The 20,948-nt window shown below is 37.8% G+C and overlaps 1 protein-coding gene across 1 annotated transcript; it reads right to left on the bottom strand.

Annotated features, from left to right (window-relative positions):
* Nucleotides 1-4,598: 4,598 nt before the first annotated feature.
* On the bottom strand, nt 4,599-9,700 carry LOC141594491 (uncharacterized). Its single transcript, XM_074414508.1, has 3 exons — nt 9,272-9,700; nt 7,885-8,324; nt 4,599-5,257 (listed from the first exon to the last, which is right to left on the bottom strand). Exons 1-3 carry the CDS (start codon nt 9,434-9,436, stop codon nt 4,819-4,821), a joined length of 1,044 nt encoding a protein of 347 aa, XP_074270609.1. The 5' UTR covers nt 9,437-9,700; the 3' UTR covers nt 4,599-4,818.
* Nucleotides 9,701-20,948: the final 11,248 nt, after the last annotated feature.

The raw sequence follows: 20,948 nt of genomic DNA, 5'->3' as shown, positions 1-20,948 counted from the left end.
CCTTCTGACTTTACCCAAAATTACAAGTTTCGGGTTGTTGTCATTAATCAAAGCGTAGCATCACTGCATTCACCGGTTTTCAAATTGGCGGTCTATTGTTCAGAGATTGGCGAGTGGAAGAAAGGTAATTTGAGTGTATCGATTAAATCAGAGGTAGCGGTTCATGAGTCGGTTTACCGTGAATGTTTCAAGGGTGTTGTTTGTAATGGAATCGTCTACCTTCACCATAGGTTATATTTGGCCGCGTTTAATCCGTTTGATGTAGACGAAACGACTGATATTATTACCATTGAGGCTAACGTTCTCCCTATGTTACCAGTTTACGGGTATCTACGAGAGTCTTCAGGGAAATTGTTTGTCACGCATACTTCGGGTCATACGGTGCGCTACAATTGCGAGGAAAATACAAGGGACGTCGAATTGGAGTTGATAGTTTGGAAATTGGACCCGAGTCAAGTACCACTCGTATGGAACCAAAGTTTTGAAGGTAAATGCATCGGTAATGTGAACATAATTGAATCAACCCGTGCTACGAGTAAAAGTTTATATACATCTTTGTGGGATGACGTGGACGATGAAATTGGCGTCTATTTTTGTGGAATTCACCCGAATAATGATAATTTTATTTATATGGCTCTTTTCTTTGACAGACAATTAGTGTTGTGCGATACACGGTCAAGATTGATAAAGCCTTTAGAAAGCCTGCGACAATATGATTTCAGGGCGTTTCATAGACTCGAATTCAAATGGTGGCCCACCTCAGTTCCAAGGCTTCACATGTCAAATGCCTCTTAATTTTATTTTATTTTAATATAGTGATTGTAGTTGCTTAAAGTTTTACTTCGTATCTCTTAACATAATATTCTTAGTTATGGTATATGACCTGTCTGCACCGAAACTTGAATAACTCGTAGACCGTGTAATGTTTTTTCATTGTTCTAATTGAATATGAAAGCTAACTCATCTCGCTTCGATTGCATATATGGTAGGCATCGTAGGTCAGTTTGATAAGACGGATACGAAGACTATATATGTGACTGTTCTGGAGTAAATAAGTTTTGACCTGTCAGTAACAAATTATAAATATCTTGAACTACGGACCATATTTTTGGTTGATTACAGTCAACAATGAAAGCTAACTCAACTAGTTTTATTTTGGTATATCAGTCATGGCCGAGTACCATATGGGTTTTTGATGTCCACACTCCACAGTTACTGACAATTGTCCGTGAGACGGTCTCATACAAAATTTACTAACTTTGTCACATAAGCCTTCAAACAGCAGCAACTAATCAGTGTCGACTCAAATTATGGTATACACAAACAAAATTAAAGTTAAGGAAAAAGTACAGCCACGTTCATAATTGGAAATTAAAGAGACCCAATTTGATTAGTTAATGTTGATGATGTCTTAACACAAATTAATCTCATTGTTATTTAATTGTGTGCCTCTTAAGTTTTAACCATGTAGCATGAAACTTCAATTATCAATTCGAGGTTATCAAGAAAGTCATCATGAAGATCAAAGATGAAGATTGTCATTAATGTTAAAGTCATGTGTTGTAAGGAGATCTTTAACTCGAATTTACGTTTAGGTGCAAAAACAATAATTCAGTCAACTGTTACTTCTGACTCGTTCTTCAAAGAATTATTTCGAAAATATTTGAACTATTGTTAAAATGCTTTCAATGTTCACAAATAGTTTTCTGAAAATGTTTTAATGTCTTTGAAGAAAATAGAGCTTTCAATGTATTGCTAAAGATTTTGCTTGCACAATAAGACACTTTCTATAAAAGGGTTGTTTCATTTTTACATTTATGAAAATGTTTATGATTCCCATAAACACAACCATTTATGCTTATTTCTTGACGAAAAACCCAACCCATATTTGTGTGTGCACTAACCTGATTTCTTGCTTGAGTATACACCGATTTCTTGAGGAAGAATACTCGGTTTACTTGGAGAAGAATTTCGATTGTCTTGTGCATGTTGCCCAAGCAAACTATTTACAATATTTTAATCACTTGTGCTTATGAGTTTAAGATATTTTAATGTGTAAAGTATTCTACTTGGACATTATAAATACCTTGCTTAATTTATTTTTACAAGTGTGCAACAAACGAGTTTTAAACTGAAAAAGACTTAAGCTTTATCGAGTAAATTAACTTTGCAAAATCGTTTATCACTTACAAATCTTTGAGTTACATTTTGCAAGTTTGTTTTTCTTGGAGTCTTTGATTGAGTTTGTTGTGTGGCACCTAGTCGTTTAGTCGAGTTCGAGGATCCCGTGTTTTGTACTTAAACTTTATCTGCTCCGATCAATTGAGTGAACAACATTGAGATAAGTGGAGTCTTGTAACAACCGGGTAGAACCAAACTAAAGTCTTAGGATAGAGTTATCTTAAGCACGAAGTCTTCGAAGCGGAGTAGCTTTTGAGCACGGAGTCTTTCGGCGGAGTAGCCCAAAGCAAAAGTCTTGGAAGCGGAGTAGCTTTTAAGCATTAGCAACCGGAGTAAGTTGAGGAGTTGTTTTATTATTCGGGGTGGTCTTAGTTTGTATGAGTTTATTTCTAAGACGTTTAATAAAATAGCGATGGACGTAAATCGCGGAGCAGTGACCGAACCAGTTTTAAAAATATCGTTTGTCGTGTCTATTTCCGCTGCCACTCTAAACTCACGTTTATATCTTCAGAAATCAACAGTTGAGTACACTGTAACTTCTGTTTGCTTAATCGTTGTTGATTACTTCTAACTCTCTAGTTCTAAATATCAACTTCTCTTTTCATCTAAGCACTGTTTATAGTGTTTAGTTATAAAAGAAGCTTTCATTAAGCTTAAATTTTAAATAGACACCTAATTCACCGTCTCCCCTTCTTAGGTGCTCTCGCTCGTGACTCTTCAGAAATTCTAGTAAATGTCTAAAACTGGAGAGAATGCGCAATTCCTTGCAGAATCACACAGCATTATGAATAAAATCACACATTATGTGAAAGCCATGTCTGCGGCTTATGACGATAATAGCCGCTTGATACCCGATTTCTGCTATAAAACTGACGAGTGCTTGCACAGTTGTAATTTATCAAAATAAAACAAAGGAAATATAATTTTAATTTTAATAGGAAAAAGAAAAGGAAAGCTATGAAGGATACATTGCTTTCCAATCGCCTAAATATTACTCTGCATATCACGAATTCTTATTTAAGACGGGTATATATATCTGTCTTAAGCTTATATATATTGTTGATGCAACACACGGGTCTCGTAAGACCTCAAAAAAATCGTACAAATGATGAATGACGGTGCTGGTAATGCAACAACAACAATTGACGATTTGGATGACAATATATTAACTCAAATATTATTTAGACTTCCCTTGGTGCAACAGTACTATCATGCAGTCCTGTAAACAAGCGTTGGTGTTCTTTAATTTCCGACTCCAAATTCGCAGCCCACTTCACTGATCACAAAAAGAAAAGCACCACCCTTTCTCGCTCGGGTTCTGATATTGATGCTGATGATCAGCAACAGTGGACCTTCATTACAACCATGATCTTGAGCGGAACCTTTTACCCCTATGTTGGAAGAATCGAATCCATACTCAGGTTGCCGAAATTCTCGCTGACGTTCCTACCTTATTTCAGGGTAGAGGCCACATTCAAGGACTTGGTGTTATGCCGTAGTTCTAGAACCAATAAAGAAGGCGACCGACTTTATTACATTACCAATCCAATAACCAAGCAATGGACGGCTCTGCCACGGTGCCCTAAAAATCTCCAACTTTATTATGATGTGGAAGCCGATTTTCCAAGGTTCATGTGCAGGTATTCTCCTGACAGATAGTATCAAACCACCCTGGTACAGATTAGATCACGACATCAGGGACATCGGGGTACACCCATACGATGACAGATTGATTTTTATGTATCTCAGGGACGAACGACATTATATTTTGTGCGACACACGAACGGGATGTATAAAGCCTTTAGATAGTTTCCTTGAATTTGAAGCCTATGGATTTCATAGGCTCGAGATTCAATGGTGGCCCACCTCAGTCCCTAAGCTTTTGCAATGCCTCACAGAGTCGGAGCGACCTAGACTTTCATAGACTCGATCTCGTAACCTTCACGGTTCTTCAAAAGTCACTATTCTTCTCTTATCTTATACTCCTTTAGTCTATGTATATATAGAGTACAATTTTTTGATGCAAAAGTTACTAAGTTATTCAACATAAAGCAAACAGTATGTAGTTACGTCTTTTTTACCGTCTGTCCAAAAAATAAATGTTGCAACAGTTTATTGGCACTTGCTTCACGTATAAGAACGTCTCGTACAAAACTCAATAACAATATTTTGAACGAAAACCAATTTAATGTCGTGCGACACACGAATATAGGATGTAAAAAGTCTTAAACAGTTTGCCTCGCTATTATGTCAACAGATTTCACAGACTCCAGCATTCATTAAAACTGTCACATAAGCCTTCAATGAGCAGCAACTAGGTCAGTGGCGACTCAAAAGCCAAACCGACTCGTTCATCAATAGTAAATAAAACTCACTCTGTCAGGAAAGAATCAAAGTTTCAAGGGGCGCGTTATTCATCGATAGAAATCAAAACCGCTAGTGAAATGATAATAGGCAACCTTACATAAATCATTTATGGTACACAAATAAAATTAAAGTTAAGAAGAAAGTACAGCCTCATTCATACTTGAAAATTCTAGTAAATGTCTAAAACTGAAGAGAGTGCGCAATTCCGTGCAGAGAATCAAACAGCAGTATGAATAGAATCACACATTATGTGAAAGCCATGACTGCGACTTATGAAGATAACAACCGCTTGATACCTGATTTCTGCTCTTGAGTAAGCCTCGTGGGAAACTTGATGTTAAACTTGATCCTCAAGTTACCTTTTTTTGATGGTTCTTTCGGGATAGGCATCCCTTCTCCTTTAACCACCTCTTCATAAGATGGACTAATGACAGAGTTGATGGGTACCGTTAGAGTACGACCATCGAGGGTTGTTATTTGTGCTGTATAACCGGTTAGGGATTCAACGAGGGAAATTTTCTGAGTGATAACAAGATCATTACCGTCCCTTTTAAATACGGTATGAGGCTTCTCATCGATAATGAAGACCAGGTCTGAGGGTATAATGCCACGGTGCTCATTACCCTTTTCTGGATACGTGATTTTTGTGCCCTTCTTCCAGCCAGGTTTGATATCAATGGTGAGGATTTCCTCCACAGTTGTTGGCCGCCTACATAAGAGAAACAAAACATAAGATTATTAGGTAACGACTTAGAAACTGACTTGAGATAACTTAGGATTATCGATAAAATACACCAAAAATTTCCTCTTTTTTCTATCCTTCTGTAGGGATGGAAAAAGGCCATTTGACCTACACAAAATCTCATTTGTGACGGCACGTATCCGTCACTCGTCACTTTGGAGTGACGGATACCATTTTTCCTCACAAATGACCCAAATAGAGGAGAGAGGGAAGCACATGGGGGTGCCCCCACCTTGTCCCCCCTATCCGTTTTGTGAGTGGTATTATCCGTCACTTGCTCCGACCCGTCTTCAGCAAGACTAATTGTTTGACCTATTGTGCTTTGAAGCAGTCCACTTACAGGCATGGACACAGATAGCAATAAGATTATTCTAGAAGCGGACCACCAAGCAGCAACTATGGACATTGCACGAAGGAGAAAGTAATAGTCATGAACTCATGGCATACGACATTCTGATTTAAAGTAAAAACTGGTTGAACGTGTAACAGGCATACACTGATTTTGAAACCCAACTTCTAAAATTTGATTACAGTAAACATATGCATCAACTAGGTTCAAGTGGTGATTGGTGAACACAGAAGTACCGAATCAACAATTCCTCAAACTGAGCCAAAAATAGATGAAAACAATCTCAATGGACAAAATAAAACCAAAGAAGTTACTAACACTACTACAGGCAAGAAAGGACCTAATAATCTCTGTTTCTCTGTTACACGTATCTCAACTTCAACTCTAGAAAAACTTTTAACACACTTGTAGATGCAGTGACTCAGTGAGCAATGCCTCGACATGGCAAGGTAGTATCTAATAAGGCATTAAATTGCAAGGCAAAAGTATCAGAGATGTAGAATGCCATATTGCCATTCAATAGGACAAAATTTTAAAAAAAAAAAATTCAAAAAAAAAACACTATTTTTGTCATTGAAAATGGTAAGAATAATTGCCAGAGGAAATAATACAGTACTGCAAGTTTAGTATATTCTCCACGCTTAAGTTTTGGGTTTCAGATATTTGGGAAAAGATTTCAGATACACTGACCGGCATCTAATGAAAAATAGAAAGGTAGATGGTCATCACAAAAGCAGATAGAACCATGCTAGCATATGCAACTAGTCAACTACTAATTGCTGAATGCCATGAAGTTGGTTTATAGACCTCGTGTTTTAAGTTATAGGCTTCTGGCCAATAGGTACAGATAACAGAGATGCAGAACAAGCAAGTTTATATACTCCGTAGTAAAGATCTTAAAATTCTCTACATCCATGATAGAACAAGAAATTCTATCCATCCAACTAGCTACTAGTCAACTAATAAACAGAACATCTATATCCGCATAAGTCACAAGAAACTACTCACACAAACAAGTACATGACCACAAAGGTCAAAACTTGGATATTAGTCCGTGAAACCATCACAATCATGGTACTAAATCAAGTAATAAAATCTTCATGGTCATCACAACCGCAATTTGAGGCAGCAACAGCCGTTTCTGTGGTGTAGTGACCATCATCAACATTAAAAATACTCATACATAATCCAAATTCTAACAAATGCTCAACCTCGTCAAGTGATTGCCTAGGGAGCACAATGTCACGGACTAACGTTTGACTTCTCACCGCATCAACCATAGTTGTCTCAAAGGCTAAAAGGACGTACAACAGTCTCCAGAATTTTTATAAATACATTTGAGTTCTACTAGAATAAACTAGAGCATTCTAGAGTTCTCTTGCGTCATAATCATGAACGCTTTAGTGCAAGTTTGGAATGTTCAAGAACTGGGTCTAGAATGCCAGTTATTTCTAGGACATACATCTGTGCACTGGGTTCTGGTATAGGGAGTTAGAAGTAGGAGTGGTTAACTTAAAATATTTATATCAAGGCTTGTAGGTTTTTTTTTTCAAAAATGATATGAATGCTCACTTCACTTCAACCTTAGTCCTAAGCACTTGGCCAAAGAGAGTGAGCGTGAGGGAAGATCGAGTGAGTATGCACAGCTAGCATCAATATTACGATACATAGCACAAAACAATTAGATTTGAGCCGCTTGGGAAGTCAGGCTCATTGATGACAGACTATTGACTAGTGGCTTAGGAGACGCGACACTTGTATTAAGAGAAGTCAACCCGTGATAACATGCTAGGATTTGACCTCAATAGAAGAGAAGCAGTTAAATGACAACAAAAAAATACAAATCTCAAAAAAAAAAAAAAAGTCTAAAAGAACATCATCTGAAACAGTAATCACATCCTTACACTGCTTACTGCAGCAAAATGTGTCATCGAGACATCGAGTATAATAACATGACAAAGAGGTTTCACATGCAGAGAGAGACGTGTGATATGAAAACTTAGTTTACTACCTGCCTAACACTTCGAAAAAAGTATTTCAAAGGAAAGTAACCCATATTATTGAGCTCGCAAACACCAAACAACACACTGAACGTGACCAAGATATAGCAGAATAATAATCGAAGTATGCGAAGAGCAGAAATAAAAGCATCATCACTAACATTAGCGACAGCATAGTCAACTGCAATAAATTATTCAGAAAATACTGAGAACCGAACATTCATAAGAGTACTAAGAAACATTACCCAGAAGCATCAACTACATCCCTTGAAATCTTCATCTTCTTCGTAGTCCCCCTATACAAATCCTCCAAACTACATGGCAATGTCCGTTCAATAGCAGCTGCCTTACGAGGCATACTCGATGCCTCAGCACCTCCACCACCACCACCACGACTAAACTGATGGAAGATATCATCGCCAAACATTCCTCCTCTACCAAATCCACTCGGTCCCCCGCCTCTAGATCCTCCCATTTCCCCTGGTCCTCCTCCAAAGGGACTTGAAAACCCGAAAAACTCAGAGAAAATATCATCCGCACTACGAGTATTGAATCGGAATGACGTGAAACCACTTCCTCCGTCTGAACCACCAGGGTATCCTGCCCCTGGTGGTGGCACCTGCCCCTTCAAGCCCTCCTCACCATATTGATCGTACACAGCTCGTTTTTGTGGATCGCTTAAAACCTATACCAACAGAAAGTATTAAAAACGTATCATATCATAGGAGCCTAGCTCGAATCCTATCAAAAAAAAATCGACAAAATGAAGAAACCATAAAATGCAAACATGTCATCAAGTTGACCTGATCAAACAGCAATATTTCAAGCTTTACAAATCAACATAAGAATCATAGCAAGTTGATTATCAACTAAAGTTTTAAACTTTATACCAATTACAATTGATTGCTACTTAATTTAACCTAATTAAACATTGAAGTTCGATGATTTGGAGGAACTAATGTAGCATTGCCAGATCATTATGGACTAACAATAAATACAATTAACAAATTCGCAAACACATCGAAATCACTCAATTAATTACAATCTCTTAACAAAATTACAACAAAAGACCTCCAATTAAAGTTCAAAATTTCAAACAACAGAAATCAAACAATGAAATTACAGTGAATAGATAAGATTAGGAATAACTGATCGCATCATCTGATTAAGGATAAAACACAATCAACAAATTCGCAAACACACCAAAAAATCATCCATAGATCATAGACGAAACGAATCACGCTTAATTAACTCCAATATCTAGACAAAATTACATCAAAATACAGAAAGTTAAAGTTCAAACCATCGATTAAAGGATAAACACAATCAACAAATTCGAAAACACAACAAAATTACATCAAAAGACCACAAACTAAAGTTCAAAACTATCAATTAAACAAAGAAATTACAGTAAATAGATAAGATTAACAATAACTGATAGTATAACATTGCCTAATCATCGATTAAGGATAAACACAATCAACAAAACTAATCATACTCAATTAATCCCAATCTATAAACAAAATTACATCAAAAGACTGCAAATTAAAGCTCAAAACAATCAAAAACAGAAATTAAACAATGAAATTAGAGTAAATAGATGAAATTAAATCAAACAAAGAGAATAATTACATCGTAAGCTTCGGAGATTTGCTTGAATTTAGCTTCAGCTTCTTTCTTATTATTAGGGTTTTTGTCGGGATGCCATTTCATAGCAAGTTTGCGATAAGCTTTCTTGAGATCATCTTCTTTTGCGTTTCGATCAACTTGAAGAATCTTGTAGTAATCTACTGCCATTGTTCAATTCAATTATTACGATGATGATGACGATGAAGAAGAGGAAAACGGTATTATTGTCGAGAGAGACGGTTTCTCGCTAAGTTATTGAAAAACGGTCGAGTTTGTAAATTAGGTTTGTCGGTAAGGTGAGGTTTATCGCCGGAAATAATATTCCAAGGGTGGTAGATTTTATGTTATTTATGTTGTGTGATATGTTCTCGATAATTGGTTTAGGAGAAGATGGTTCTCGCAAACTTTGTTTTCCTAAAATGAGATGTGATTAGGATTTCTTTTTATGAAATTCACTTTTTTCTTTTTGGGAGCAAAAAAAAAAGGTCAATAGATTTTGGTAAGGAGGAAATTACATGAAAAACTTATTTTTATTTAATTTTGGACTTTATTTAAATATTTTATTTAAATATTTTACTTGTATAACTTAATTTGTCTTCACGACTTTGATCACTCTTAGTGAGCACATCGTAGCGTTGTACACTACTTGTATTGACTATCATATCGGTCTTAGTGGACTGATAAACTGAATTGGAAATTGTTTTTCCGGTCTTTCTGGGGATGAAAATGGGCTATTTAAGAGCATTCACCGCGACACTTCTAAATTAAATAGGTTATGATCTTCTTTAGATTTATGACATAGTCAACTCAAACTATCCATATTAGTTAAAATAGTACAAAGAAAAAAAGAAGTATAATGCTATAAGAACTATGGATGTAAAGAATAACCATAAAAGTATTTATAATTTGCTTGACGACTTTTTGATCACTCTTAATTTTATACTCGATAGGATAATAACGAAGTATAGTTATAGCATTACTATCGTTTCATTATAATATCCTAATTTGTGATAACACTTTCAAAATCACGAGTTTGTGACTCTCACATGTTGCAAAGTGGGAGATTTGTTGTATCAACAAGTGGGAGATTTGTTGTATCATATACAAGTGAAAAATCTTAATTACCTAGTTTATTTTAATTTTTAAATGTTACGAGCTCAATAAAATGAAGTGTATGTCACCATACAAATATTTTTTTTTTTAGATTGTAATGAAATTGATAATTTTAGCGAAAGGACAAACATTAATAAAGCGGATAAACAACTCCTTTTACATCATCTAAAAATAACAATGAAAGAAACACTTTGAAATGAATTTGAGAATAAAACTAAAGACAATTCCGATGTTAAAATTAATTATTAACTTGTGTGCCCAGTGAGGCACAAGGACACTATAAGTCTATAACCGAGTAAAGAAGATAAGAAGCCAATATGTTAGCTTAAATCGTCAGACACGTGATAAGATGTCGTGATACGATTATTTTCTTTGACTTTTTCATTTATTTATTTTCTTGTCTAAAATGAGGTCGAAGTTTCGTATCTTGTCGAACACTTCAAATCGGACATGCAACACACGACCAAGAAAAGAATTGTCGAGTAACATATCTTTGAAACTATTGTCCAAAATGATTTCATCTTAACAACTAACCCAAGACATCTTTATATGGTATAAGAGTCCTTGGAATCTATCTTATAAAGAAAAACGATTTTCACTAGGTGGGAGGCAGTGGTGGTTTTGGGGACTAGAAGGGGCGCTCGCCTCAGTTGGTGATTGGAAATTTCATAATTTTTAGTTAAGATTTTCTAACTTTTTCCGAGTTCCCCTTACATTATTAACTGTTCGCCCCCGCTAAAATTTCCCGCCTCCACCGGGAAATTGCCTTGCTCCGCCGGTGGTGGGAGGCAAAATCGATGTTTCAATTTTGTATAACTTCCAATATATATTGTTTATGTGTCCAAAACACATGTATCATATCAAGATGCATTTATTTTATAGTATTCTCTATAATTAAACAAATAAACTGATTTAAATAACCAAATATGAAAATAAATATTCAAATTTAGAAATAAAATGGTGTACCCTTCATTTTTTTCGGTTCTATATTGTACCCCTACATTTTTTAAATTCTATGGTTACCTCTGAACTCTATATATTAGTCTATGCACGACCTTATTTATTTTCTTTGCTAACTTAAATTCTTAGTTGACCTATTAAAGCGTCTATTTATCATTCCAATTACTCGAGAACCTGCTCATTTACTTGTTATTTTGCCGAATTACCTATTAGCCCACTAAATAGTATATGAATCTAACTAAAAATTTATCAAATCTCCATTATCATGTCATGAATCATATGAGATGTTTTTAATAGTAGTTTGTGCGCTTATTAAAAGTATTTTGTGATGTTTCTCATATAGTATCGTAATACAACATTAATGAGTTAGAATAAATGTCAAAATACAGTTGTTTGATAGTGATAAAGTTAATGGAGAGTTAAACAAGGTCGCGATGGAGAAATAAGCAAGAAGTTTAGGAGTATAACGTAAAATATATATAAAAAAGGGCTATAACATAGGAAACCGAAAAATTATAGAGTACTGCGTACAAGTTCTCAACATCCCCTATTTACTAAAATAATAGGTGATCTCTCAAGTTTTCCCTCAAAAAAAACATCTTCTTAAATAAGGAAGCTAACTACAATTAAATGTAATTATAGATAAGGAAACTAATAATTATATTTTTATTTCATTAAATTATTATCTTTTCATTAAAATGACTTTTTTCATCAAATTATATTATTTTCACTAAATTCTAAACTATAGTATCTTAATTAAAATATAAATAAACTCTATATAAAATTATAAATTGTTAAATCTTTTATTAATAATGCTAATATTTGAGAATCACTTTACCAATACTACGTATAAAACAAAACTATAAATCGCTATTATTACTTTTATGACAAAAAAAATATTAAGATAATTTAAAAATTGAAATCATTAGCTTTGTGGTATAAAAAAAATATTATTTTTATCACACATTTCAGTATATTACTCAATTCTCTTTATTAATTGTCGATTTACCTTTTTCTCAAAGCAAAATATTATGACGAGAAATATGAACAATTGATGAGATACTATATAAGTAATTTATTAAAAATTTTAAAAAAACTCTAAATACCTGCATTTGTTGCACGAGGTCTAAACTAGTTAAAAACAGCTAGTCTTGCTATAGACGGATATATCCGCCTATAGATAAAGACAGGTTAAATAACGAAAGTGGTGATACTTTTGGCCCCACCAACCCACTTGTTGCTTGTCCTATTAGAAATATGGTATTGTATTTGACCCGTTTCAATTATAAGCGATGGGACATATTTCGCAGACCGACCAAGTCAACGATATATTGAGCAAGGTCAAGGGTATCCACAAGAAAGTCAACGACAGACGGTCTTCCGATGGAGCCCATCGGCCTGTCACACCTGGGTCTCGGCCGGACAACTAGCCAGTAGGGACACAAACCGCACTCATATCCAAGACCCTCGGCGAGCCACGCCACAGTCCATCGGCCGAGGGTACAATGACTCACACGATAGCCACTTGGCCACTTGGCCACCACGTGACAAAAGGTGAAATGCCTTATAAATACTCCTCAACCTTCATTGAGGAGAGGATCCACAAATTGACCTAATAACCACTATTCATGCAGTAATATCTTCCTTATCTCTCTACAATATACTCTTAGCCAAGTTACAACAACTTCTCTCTAAGTTCACGACTTGAGGCGTCGGGGCGAAAGTACGCTCGGCCAAAGCCGAGCCCTCGGTTTGTTCATCGTTTCGGTGAGACGCAGGAGGATTCAAGCAAGGACATCATTCTACTAGCTACGAGTGGTAACAAACATCTGCTCTGGAATTACACCTGGAACAATTGGCGTAAATGCGTGGGAAATAAGACACTAGAAGCTAGTCACATTCATTCCCAAACAACAAAAACAAAAAAAAAAACCCACCCAAAAAGCTAAGATGTCAAAACAACAAGTAGTCGTGACCGACGAAACCGAGCTACACCAAGATGATACATTTCACCATTCGGAGTAATGCTGACCCTCCACCGCGGAGTTGTCCAACCGAATTGAATGCCGAGCACATGTCTGGGACACACCGCCGTCCGCCAACCAGGTCACCATCATGGGACGGGTGGTTGGCGTAGCAAAAGCAAGACACTCCTGGACCTGGTGGGAGTACACCGGCTCACATAGGCACGCCGACACGAGCGGCGGAAGCCATCCAGGAGACCAGGGTCCGAACGTGACTCAAGAAACTTGAATGGAGCACGGGAGAAGCGAGACCCTACCAAGACGCCGGAGGAGCCCAAAGTGGTCGTGGTAAACGTAAGTCCTTCTCGCACTCGGGAGAGGACATCGCCGCCGCACCACCGACGAGACACACCCCGGAGAACAGTGGCCCGACTCGGGGAGAGTCGGAGAAGAAGCCCGAGCCGGAGAAGAAGTCCTTCCCGCTACGAGGAGAGAAGCCGGACTAGGAATGCGAGGAGTCGGTCGCCGCGTGTCATCCGACACGTGGTCAAATGACCCCTCGGTGATTATGTCCTGACACCGCCGTGCCTACCAAGTGAAGTTGCGGCGTTCACATACAAAGGAGATAGTGACCCAACCGACCACGCCGAGGCTTTCGAGTCTTACATGTCGGTATGGGAGCGGCTGATGAGGTCCAGTGCCGAGTTTTCCCAACGACTCTGCATGGGATGGCTCAAAAGCGGGTACAAGGGGCTTCCCGACGGTTCGGTATCTTGTTTTCGCCGACCTAAAGGACGCCTTCTTAGCCAAAGACTCTTGCAACAAAAGGACGGTCGTGGAGACGTCGGACCTCCTAACTATCAGCGAGGAGGAGGGCGAGTCTCTACGAAGCTATATGAAGAGGTTCGACGGCGAGGTCCGTGATTCGGGAAATCAATCCCGGCGGCAGACCGATGAAGGGCCTCCCAAAGGGAAACTTAAAAGACGAGCTCATCAAGCACGGGGCACGGGGCCAGACGCGCGAGGAAGATGGCCGACCAGGCCATCAAGGTGGAAGATTACCACAAGACTTGGGTAGGCCCCAGCGAGGCCGAGCCCTCGAGAGGAAAAGCGCGGATGATAGCCGGATGAGAGCGCGTGACAATAACGAGTCACGATCCGATGATAAACGCCAGTGACAATAACGAGTCACGATGCGATAGATCTGCCCAAGAAAACGGGGCTCGACGGGCGCGCGGCGACGGTTCGGGAATGTTTTACCAAAGGCATTACCATGACAAAACCCCCTCGAGTCGCATCGGCGCCAAGGTCTTCGCCCTAAGCGAAGCGAGGGCCAAAAGTGGGAACGGCCTCCCAAGCCAAAAGGAGACGGTGACTCGAACCCGATCGAAAAGTACCACGGCTGCGCCGGCCACCCATCGACAAGCTGCCGCATCGAAGAATGCCATTGAAGAGCTAATCCGGAAGGGGAGCCTCGACAAGTATGTAGCCAAAGGCCGAAGAGGCGACGCTAGCGGCTCGGATAAGAAATCCGTTTTTCAACGGATAGGAGTTATCCATGTAGTCATCGGAGGTAACGAGAACGGTGGGTCGGCTCATGGGCACAAACGGCACTGAACGAGGCGTATCGGGCCATCAACTTTGTGCCCAACGCGGCGACCACCGCCTCCGGCATTCGATATGACTATTGGAGGGAAGGACTACGAGGAGTCATCGCCCCTCACAAACGACCCACTCGTAATCAACTTGGACATATCCAACCACCTAGTGAAGAGATGTAAATGTAGACACGAGCGCCTACACGAACATCATGTTCGGAGTGCTTCCACACCTCGGCTACCGAGAATCAAGGACTTGAGCCCTGCACCCATCCACTATACGACTTCTCGGTGGCTGGTACCCACGGGTTCAATCGGACTACGGTGATGTTCGGCGAGGGAATGCGGCCAAGAATGTCCTAGCCGAGTTCGTCGTCATCAACGGCTCATCCGCCTACAACGCCCTAATAGGCCGAGTTACTCTAAGCGATGCCGACGCAGTGATGTCCATCCGGCCCGACACTAATGTATGTCTCGGACCGGGGAAGCGATAAGCTCGTCTCCAAAGACGAGAAGGACGAGGTGGTCAACATCCAGGATATCGCGGAGGATGCAACATGCAATCCCTCAAAGTGGCGAACGATCGGAGAAGGGGAAAAGCTCATCCTCACAACCGAATGGCGACCTTATGGATGCAACCGAAGCGGTGATGGGAACAGCGCCTACGATGAGGCATTAGGAAGCGATAGACCTTGTATAAGCGCCGGAGGTGCCCCAAAACGGCTGTGGGCACCCCGACGCATGTTAATATCAAATGTAAAATCAACCAAGTCTCCCATGAAGATGTCCATTTTCCCCATAAATCACTGGCAGGAAGAAAGAAACCGACTCCGTCTCATATCATCGATTGACAAGAGCGCGATCGTTATAAGAACGCCGTCTCATCTTGTCGATTCGACAAGAGCGGCGATCGTTACAAGAAGCCGACGCCGTCTCATCTGTCGATTCGACAAGAGTGGCGATCGTTACAAGCCGACGCCGTCTTATATGTCGATTCGACAAGAGCGCGATCGTTCTATCGTTAGTTATTTAGACCATATTAATGCTCATCTTATGATATTAAAATAACAAATTAATTAAAAATGGTCTAAATCTACATGCATGCATATGAAAAGTATAAAGGATGGTTTTAAACCACCTTAAGACAAAAGTTCCTTACATTGTTATAAGGCGAAAATATGGGCACTACAAAGGTCTCCTACCTTTGTAGTTCTTGAGCTATAAAATGTTACGGAAGATCCTCCAACCAATAGTACCCAAAGTAGAGTACCTCCTTAGATTTACACCCAAGATTAACCTTAAAAACTACTATATTACTAACTAGGTAAATATAGTAGTAATCCTTATATGTAATGTATTTGATGTACTAATAAATATTATTACTATGATAATATTATTAGTTAGTTTATATATGTGTTTTTAGATGGAATTATGAACAAAATAAGAAGAAAAAAATGGTCTCTAGTCCATTTACATGAACCGGCCAAGAGTAGCTTAGAAACCAAATTTTTCTTCAAATTTTTCCACTTTATGAATTAGGTGAATGGTTGGGTTTATATAGCCAATTATGGAGACAAGCTTTATAGAATAAAACCACCAAAATGAACACTTGTTAGCTTACACAAAAAACGGAATATGTTGTCTAATTTGTGTCCATTTTGGTTTTCGACATTTGCCCCACAAATGTTTATAAGTCTTATATTTAATTATCTTACATAATTAAATATTAATTTAATTATTTAACACTTAAATAATATAAATCAACTACTAATAACTACTTAACCATTAAGTAATCATAAGACCATTTTATCAACATACAATGTGTCAATATTAACCATTTAGCTAATTTTACAACCTCTTGTAAAATTTAATAGCTAATTGATTCTACCTCAAAACATATACACATATCGTATATAATTAATTAATTAACACTTAATTAATAAATTATAATTATTTATTATTTAAGTATCTCATAATTAAATAATAAATCTCTTTATCCCGAGTTAAGTAACCCGTCATCAAATAATACATTTATGTGACTAACTAAGAGTCAAATAATACAAGGAATTAATTATTTCGTATCTCATATAAACAATTAATTTATTCTATTTGGGTGTCATCCTATAGGTGTGACCTAAAGGGATCAGCTGATCACCGCCGTCACACGACAAAAATGTCAAACTCTAGTCAGCCAATCATTACCGATTAACGATGACCGGTGACAAATAAATAAATAAATCGCGATATTCCTTTTACGAGATTTAATATGTAAACGCACTCATTGTGGAGAACACTACTCCAACAATCTCCCACTTGTCCGATCGATGAGTAGTATTTTGGTAGCTTTTACCCCGCGCTTTTACTCTTATTCCGACTCGATTTTGCGTGCTTAAATGTTTAAATAGTTCATTTAATTACTAATTAATAATAATTAGTCGTCTTAGTTATATTTAATATTTAGTCGGGCTTTTATATGATATTAGTATTTAATAGTTTAGTTTTAATTATCGCGAATAAATGTATACTTTTTGTCGGAATTTGGGTTTCACTATGCGATCTTGTAGGTACGAGTTCGTGAGCAAGGTCATAAACCAAAGTCGGGTTCGTGAATAATGGAAGGGAAATCGAGACAGAAACCGATAGAATGAAGACGGGTTAAGAGAAGTCTGTGTTAATCAATTGGAGCAAAGTCCAAATAGAGCCAAGTCAACCTTAATAAGCCAAATTCACAACTTGGCTTACTTCTTCAATCACTGTGTACTGCATCTCCCTTCACCACCATTCACACTACTCGATCAACAGCTCCAATCCGAGCTCCACCATTTTTATCAATCCACCATCTGCACCATTTCACCAATTCGACCACCATTAACCTCCTTCACCATAAACCATAACCAATCCTCCATTTTAGTACCATCAAACCCGACATCAACGATCACCATCAATATCTCCATCAACCCGTCTCCTACCTGCAAATTAAACCGCCAGCAGCAGCATTACAAACCGCCACCATTCGTAACCATTTCAGCATCACCATGAACACCACCACAGTTGGAACCACCTCGTCTCCACCTTCATCTCTGCCTCACCTTCACCACGCACGACCAACCACCATGACCGCCATCACCATTCACCTCCATCAACAATCAACAGCAGCAGCAGCTCAACAACCACCTTCATCACCTTCTTCGGCCTCCATCAATTCTCCATCACCAATCAACCATCGCCTCAAATGGCTCTGAGCCGGCAAACCGGCTGCCGCCTCACCGGCTCTCAATCCGCAACAATTCAGCAAATGGCTCTCAGACGGTCAACCGTCTGCCGACACCCTTACCGGCTCTAAATCCTATCAATTTCATGTCAAAGTTACAGAGGGTTTTGTGCCGGTTCACAACCGGCGGCCGGTGTGCCGGCTGAGACCCATGTTGCTGCGATTTTTGTGTGTTGTCGTTTTATCCCCTTTTCCCCTTTTTATTGCTTTTGTTTTGTTTTAATTAGGGGATGGTTGTGTCATTTGGTGTGTGTCGATTAGTTTAGTATTAGGTTTATTAATAATATTATTATTATTATATTATTATTATCATTAGTTTGTATTACTAATTAAAATAGTATAAAGACTCTTCTACCACACATTACACTACGAATTAGACCATATTAGAAATTAGAATAGAAATTAGATTAGATTATTCTCTCTCATATATTTGTAGAACCCTAGAAAAATATTTCTCCTCTCTCAATTTTCCTCTTATTAAAGTTGTAATCTTTCCTTAATTAGACTTTAATTACTCATCAAATTAGTTTAGATTTAGTCATAGTCTTAGTATTTTGGGTTGTATTTGAAGATTGGAAGAAATTCATTCTTCCATTATTGTCCAAGATTGTTACTTTCCTCTTTGTTGGTAAAATTCTCATCTTTTATTTACATTATTTTCGTTTGTTTACATTTCTTATGTTGTTTAATTGTTATTCATCAAAAGTTCCCATCTTTATCATATTTACAATGTTTACTTGTGTTTTGTTGTAATTTGTTGTTAATTTCTCACCCATGAACATGAGTGAGTAGTCTAATCTAGGGTGCAGGGAATTTGGGTAATTAAGGGGATGAATTTGGGTTGCTAACCTTTTGAATTGGGTGATTATGTGGTTTCTACTCTTAATGCATTTGAAGTGTTTGTGGAAATGCCTCAATGAAAATTGGACATTTCATTAACATGTTTGGCTTACCTTGGTGCATTGTCTTTATTAGATAGTTTTAGAAGTCTTATCGATGAGTTTTAATGAAAGTTAGAACATCTCTTTGATGCATTCGATCCGTCTTGGTGCTCATGCTATTGGGTAGTCTTTATGCTTTATTTGTAGCTAGTTCATCTCGATCAAGTGACAACTTATTGAGGAGCTTAAGGTGACTAAGAAATTAGTCTTAAACCCTTGACCACTATTATTACCCTTCTCTTGTTAGACCTTGTTTCTCCCCTAATTGCCCTTTGTGAACCCAAAGACCTTAGCCTTCCCTTATTAATTAAAAACAATTTCATTTAGTTTAAATTTTATACCTTGTTGCATCTTAGTTTTATATTAATCAACATCTTATTTTTATTTGGCTAAACTAAAGACTTAAACAAACCAAGTATCTAACCCCCGCCATCTTTGTGTTCGACACTGGAATAAATACTACTTTTATTTGGTTCTTTATAAATTGTTTTTGGTACGGAATTGTGGCAAAACCCGGTCATCAAAATGGCGCCGTTGCCGGGGATGGCGTTAGGATATGCTTAGTTAGTTGAAGTTTCTAGCTTTAGTCTTTGCTTGTTGTTTGCTTGTTTGAGTAGTAACTTGTTTCTTGTAGAGTGAGTGTGTTATTGCTTACCCCCTAGTGCTTAAAAACACTAGGAGACTAACGGTTTATTGAAGTATATGCCTAGAGGAAACGGTAATCTTTTGCTTAGTGACCGGAACCAGAAAAGACTCTTTAGAGCTTTAAGAAGAAGGACCTTAGCAAGGATTGGGAATTCCGACTTGGCAACTTTAAACCAAGGTAGCACATCCACCGAGAAACCTTTACCAAAGAACAACCAAACAACACAATTTATCCCTTCTTAAAAAATGAAAAAACACCAAAAATATGTATTTAATTTCCGAATTTCCTCCACATATCTATTTCCCTTGAAAATCTGTAAATAAATAAGTGTGGGGAGGAAATTCCATCATTTTAAAAATACAAAAACATGTTATTTATTTTCAAATATTCAAAAATCCAAAAACATGTTCTTTAATTTCAAAAAATTCAAAAACCACCAAAAATATGTTGTTTATTTTTCCTATTCTCTCCCTATACTTTGTTCCATTGAGGATAATGTAAATTTCAAGTGTGGGGAGGAAAATATCCACTTTGTGAATATTGTCTATATTTGTTCATATCATTATATACTTGTAAATTTAAGAAAAAAACAAAAAAATGCCTAAAAATTGAAAAATTTCAAAAAATTACAAAAATATTGCATTGTATATATATGTTTGTCTAACAAGTGGCGCAGGCACATACGGGACATTTGAGGCATCAGGAGACTAAAAGACCGCTCGGTTAAATCTTTCCTATCTCTTTCTCCTTTACTATTCTTTTCCTTTATATTGTTGGATATATGGAGGAGGATGGGCTATGTTGATGAGGATGTTCCATTTTGGAACTTGGTGTGTGTTGCTTACGTGCTGCTAGGTTTAGATAATTGTTGCATGTCTACCTTATGTTCATTTCAATTTCTTGCATGCATTTGTCTCACATGTTTATATGTGTTGTGTTTCCTTCTTTGTGCATTGAGTGTGTATATAAATTTTTGAACAAAATTTGGTCTAGGAAGGGAGTATGATACCCTCTATGATGATATTGTCTAGGTCGTGTCTTTCCCCTCTTAGTGGCTTGCACCTTGTGACCTCCTTGTGTGGACGGCGGGCCGCCACGGGCGCTTGGTAGTGAAGGGGCTCGAAAACAAGCGTTTGCATTTTGTAAGGAGTCGCCACCAATTTTTATGGGAAATTGGAACAGTTCGA

This window comes from Silene latifolia, chromosome 1, assembly GCF_048544455.1.
Source record: "Silene latifolia isolate original U9 population chromosome 1, ASM4854445v1, whole genome shotgun sequence".
Lineage (NCBI taxonomy): Eukaryota > Viridiplantae > Streptophyta > Magnoliopsida > Caryophyllales > Caryophyllaceae > Silene > Silene latifolia.
This window is presented reverse-complemented; position numbering and strand designations above follow the sequence as displayed.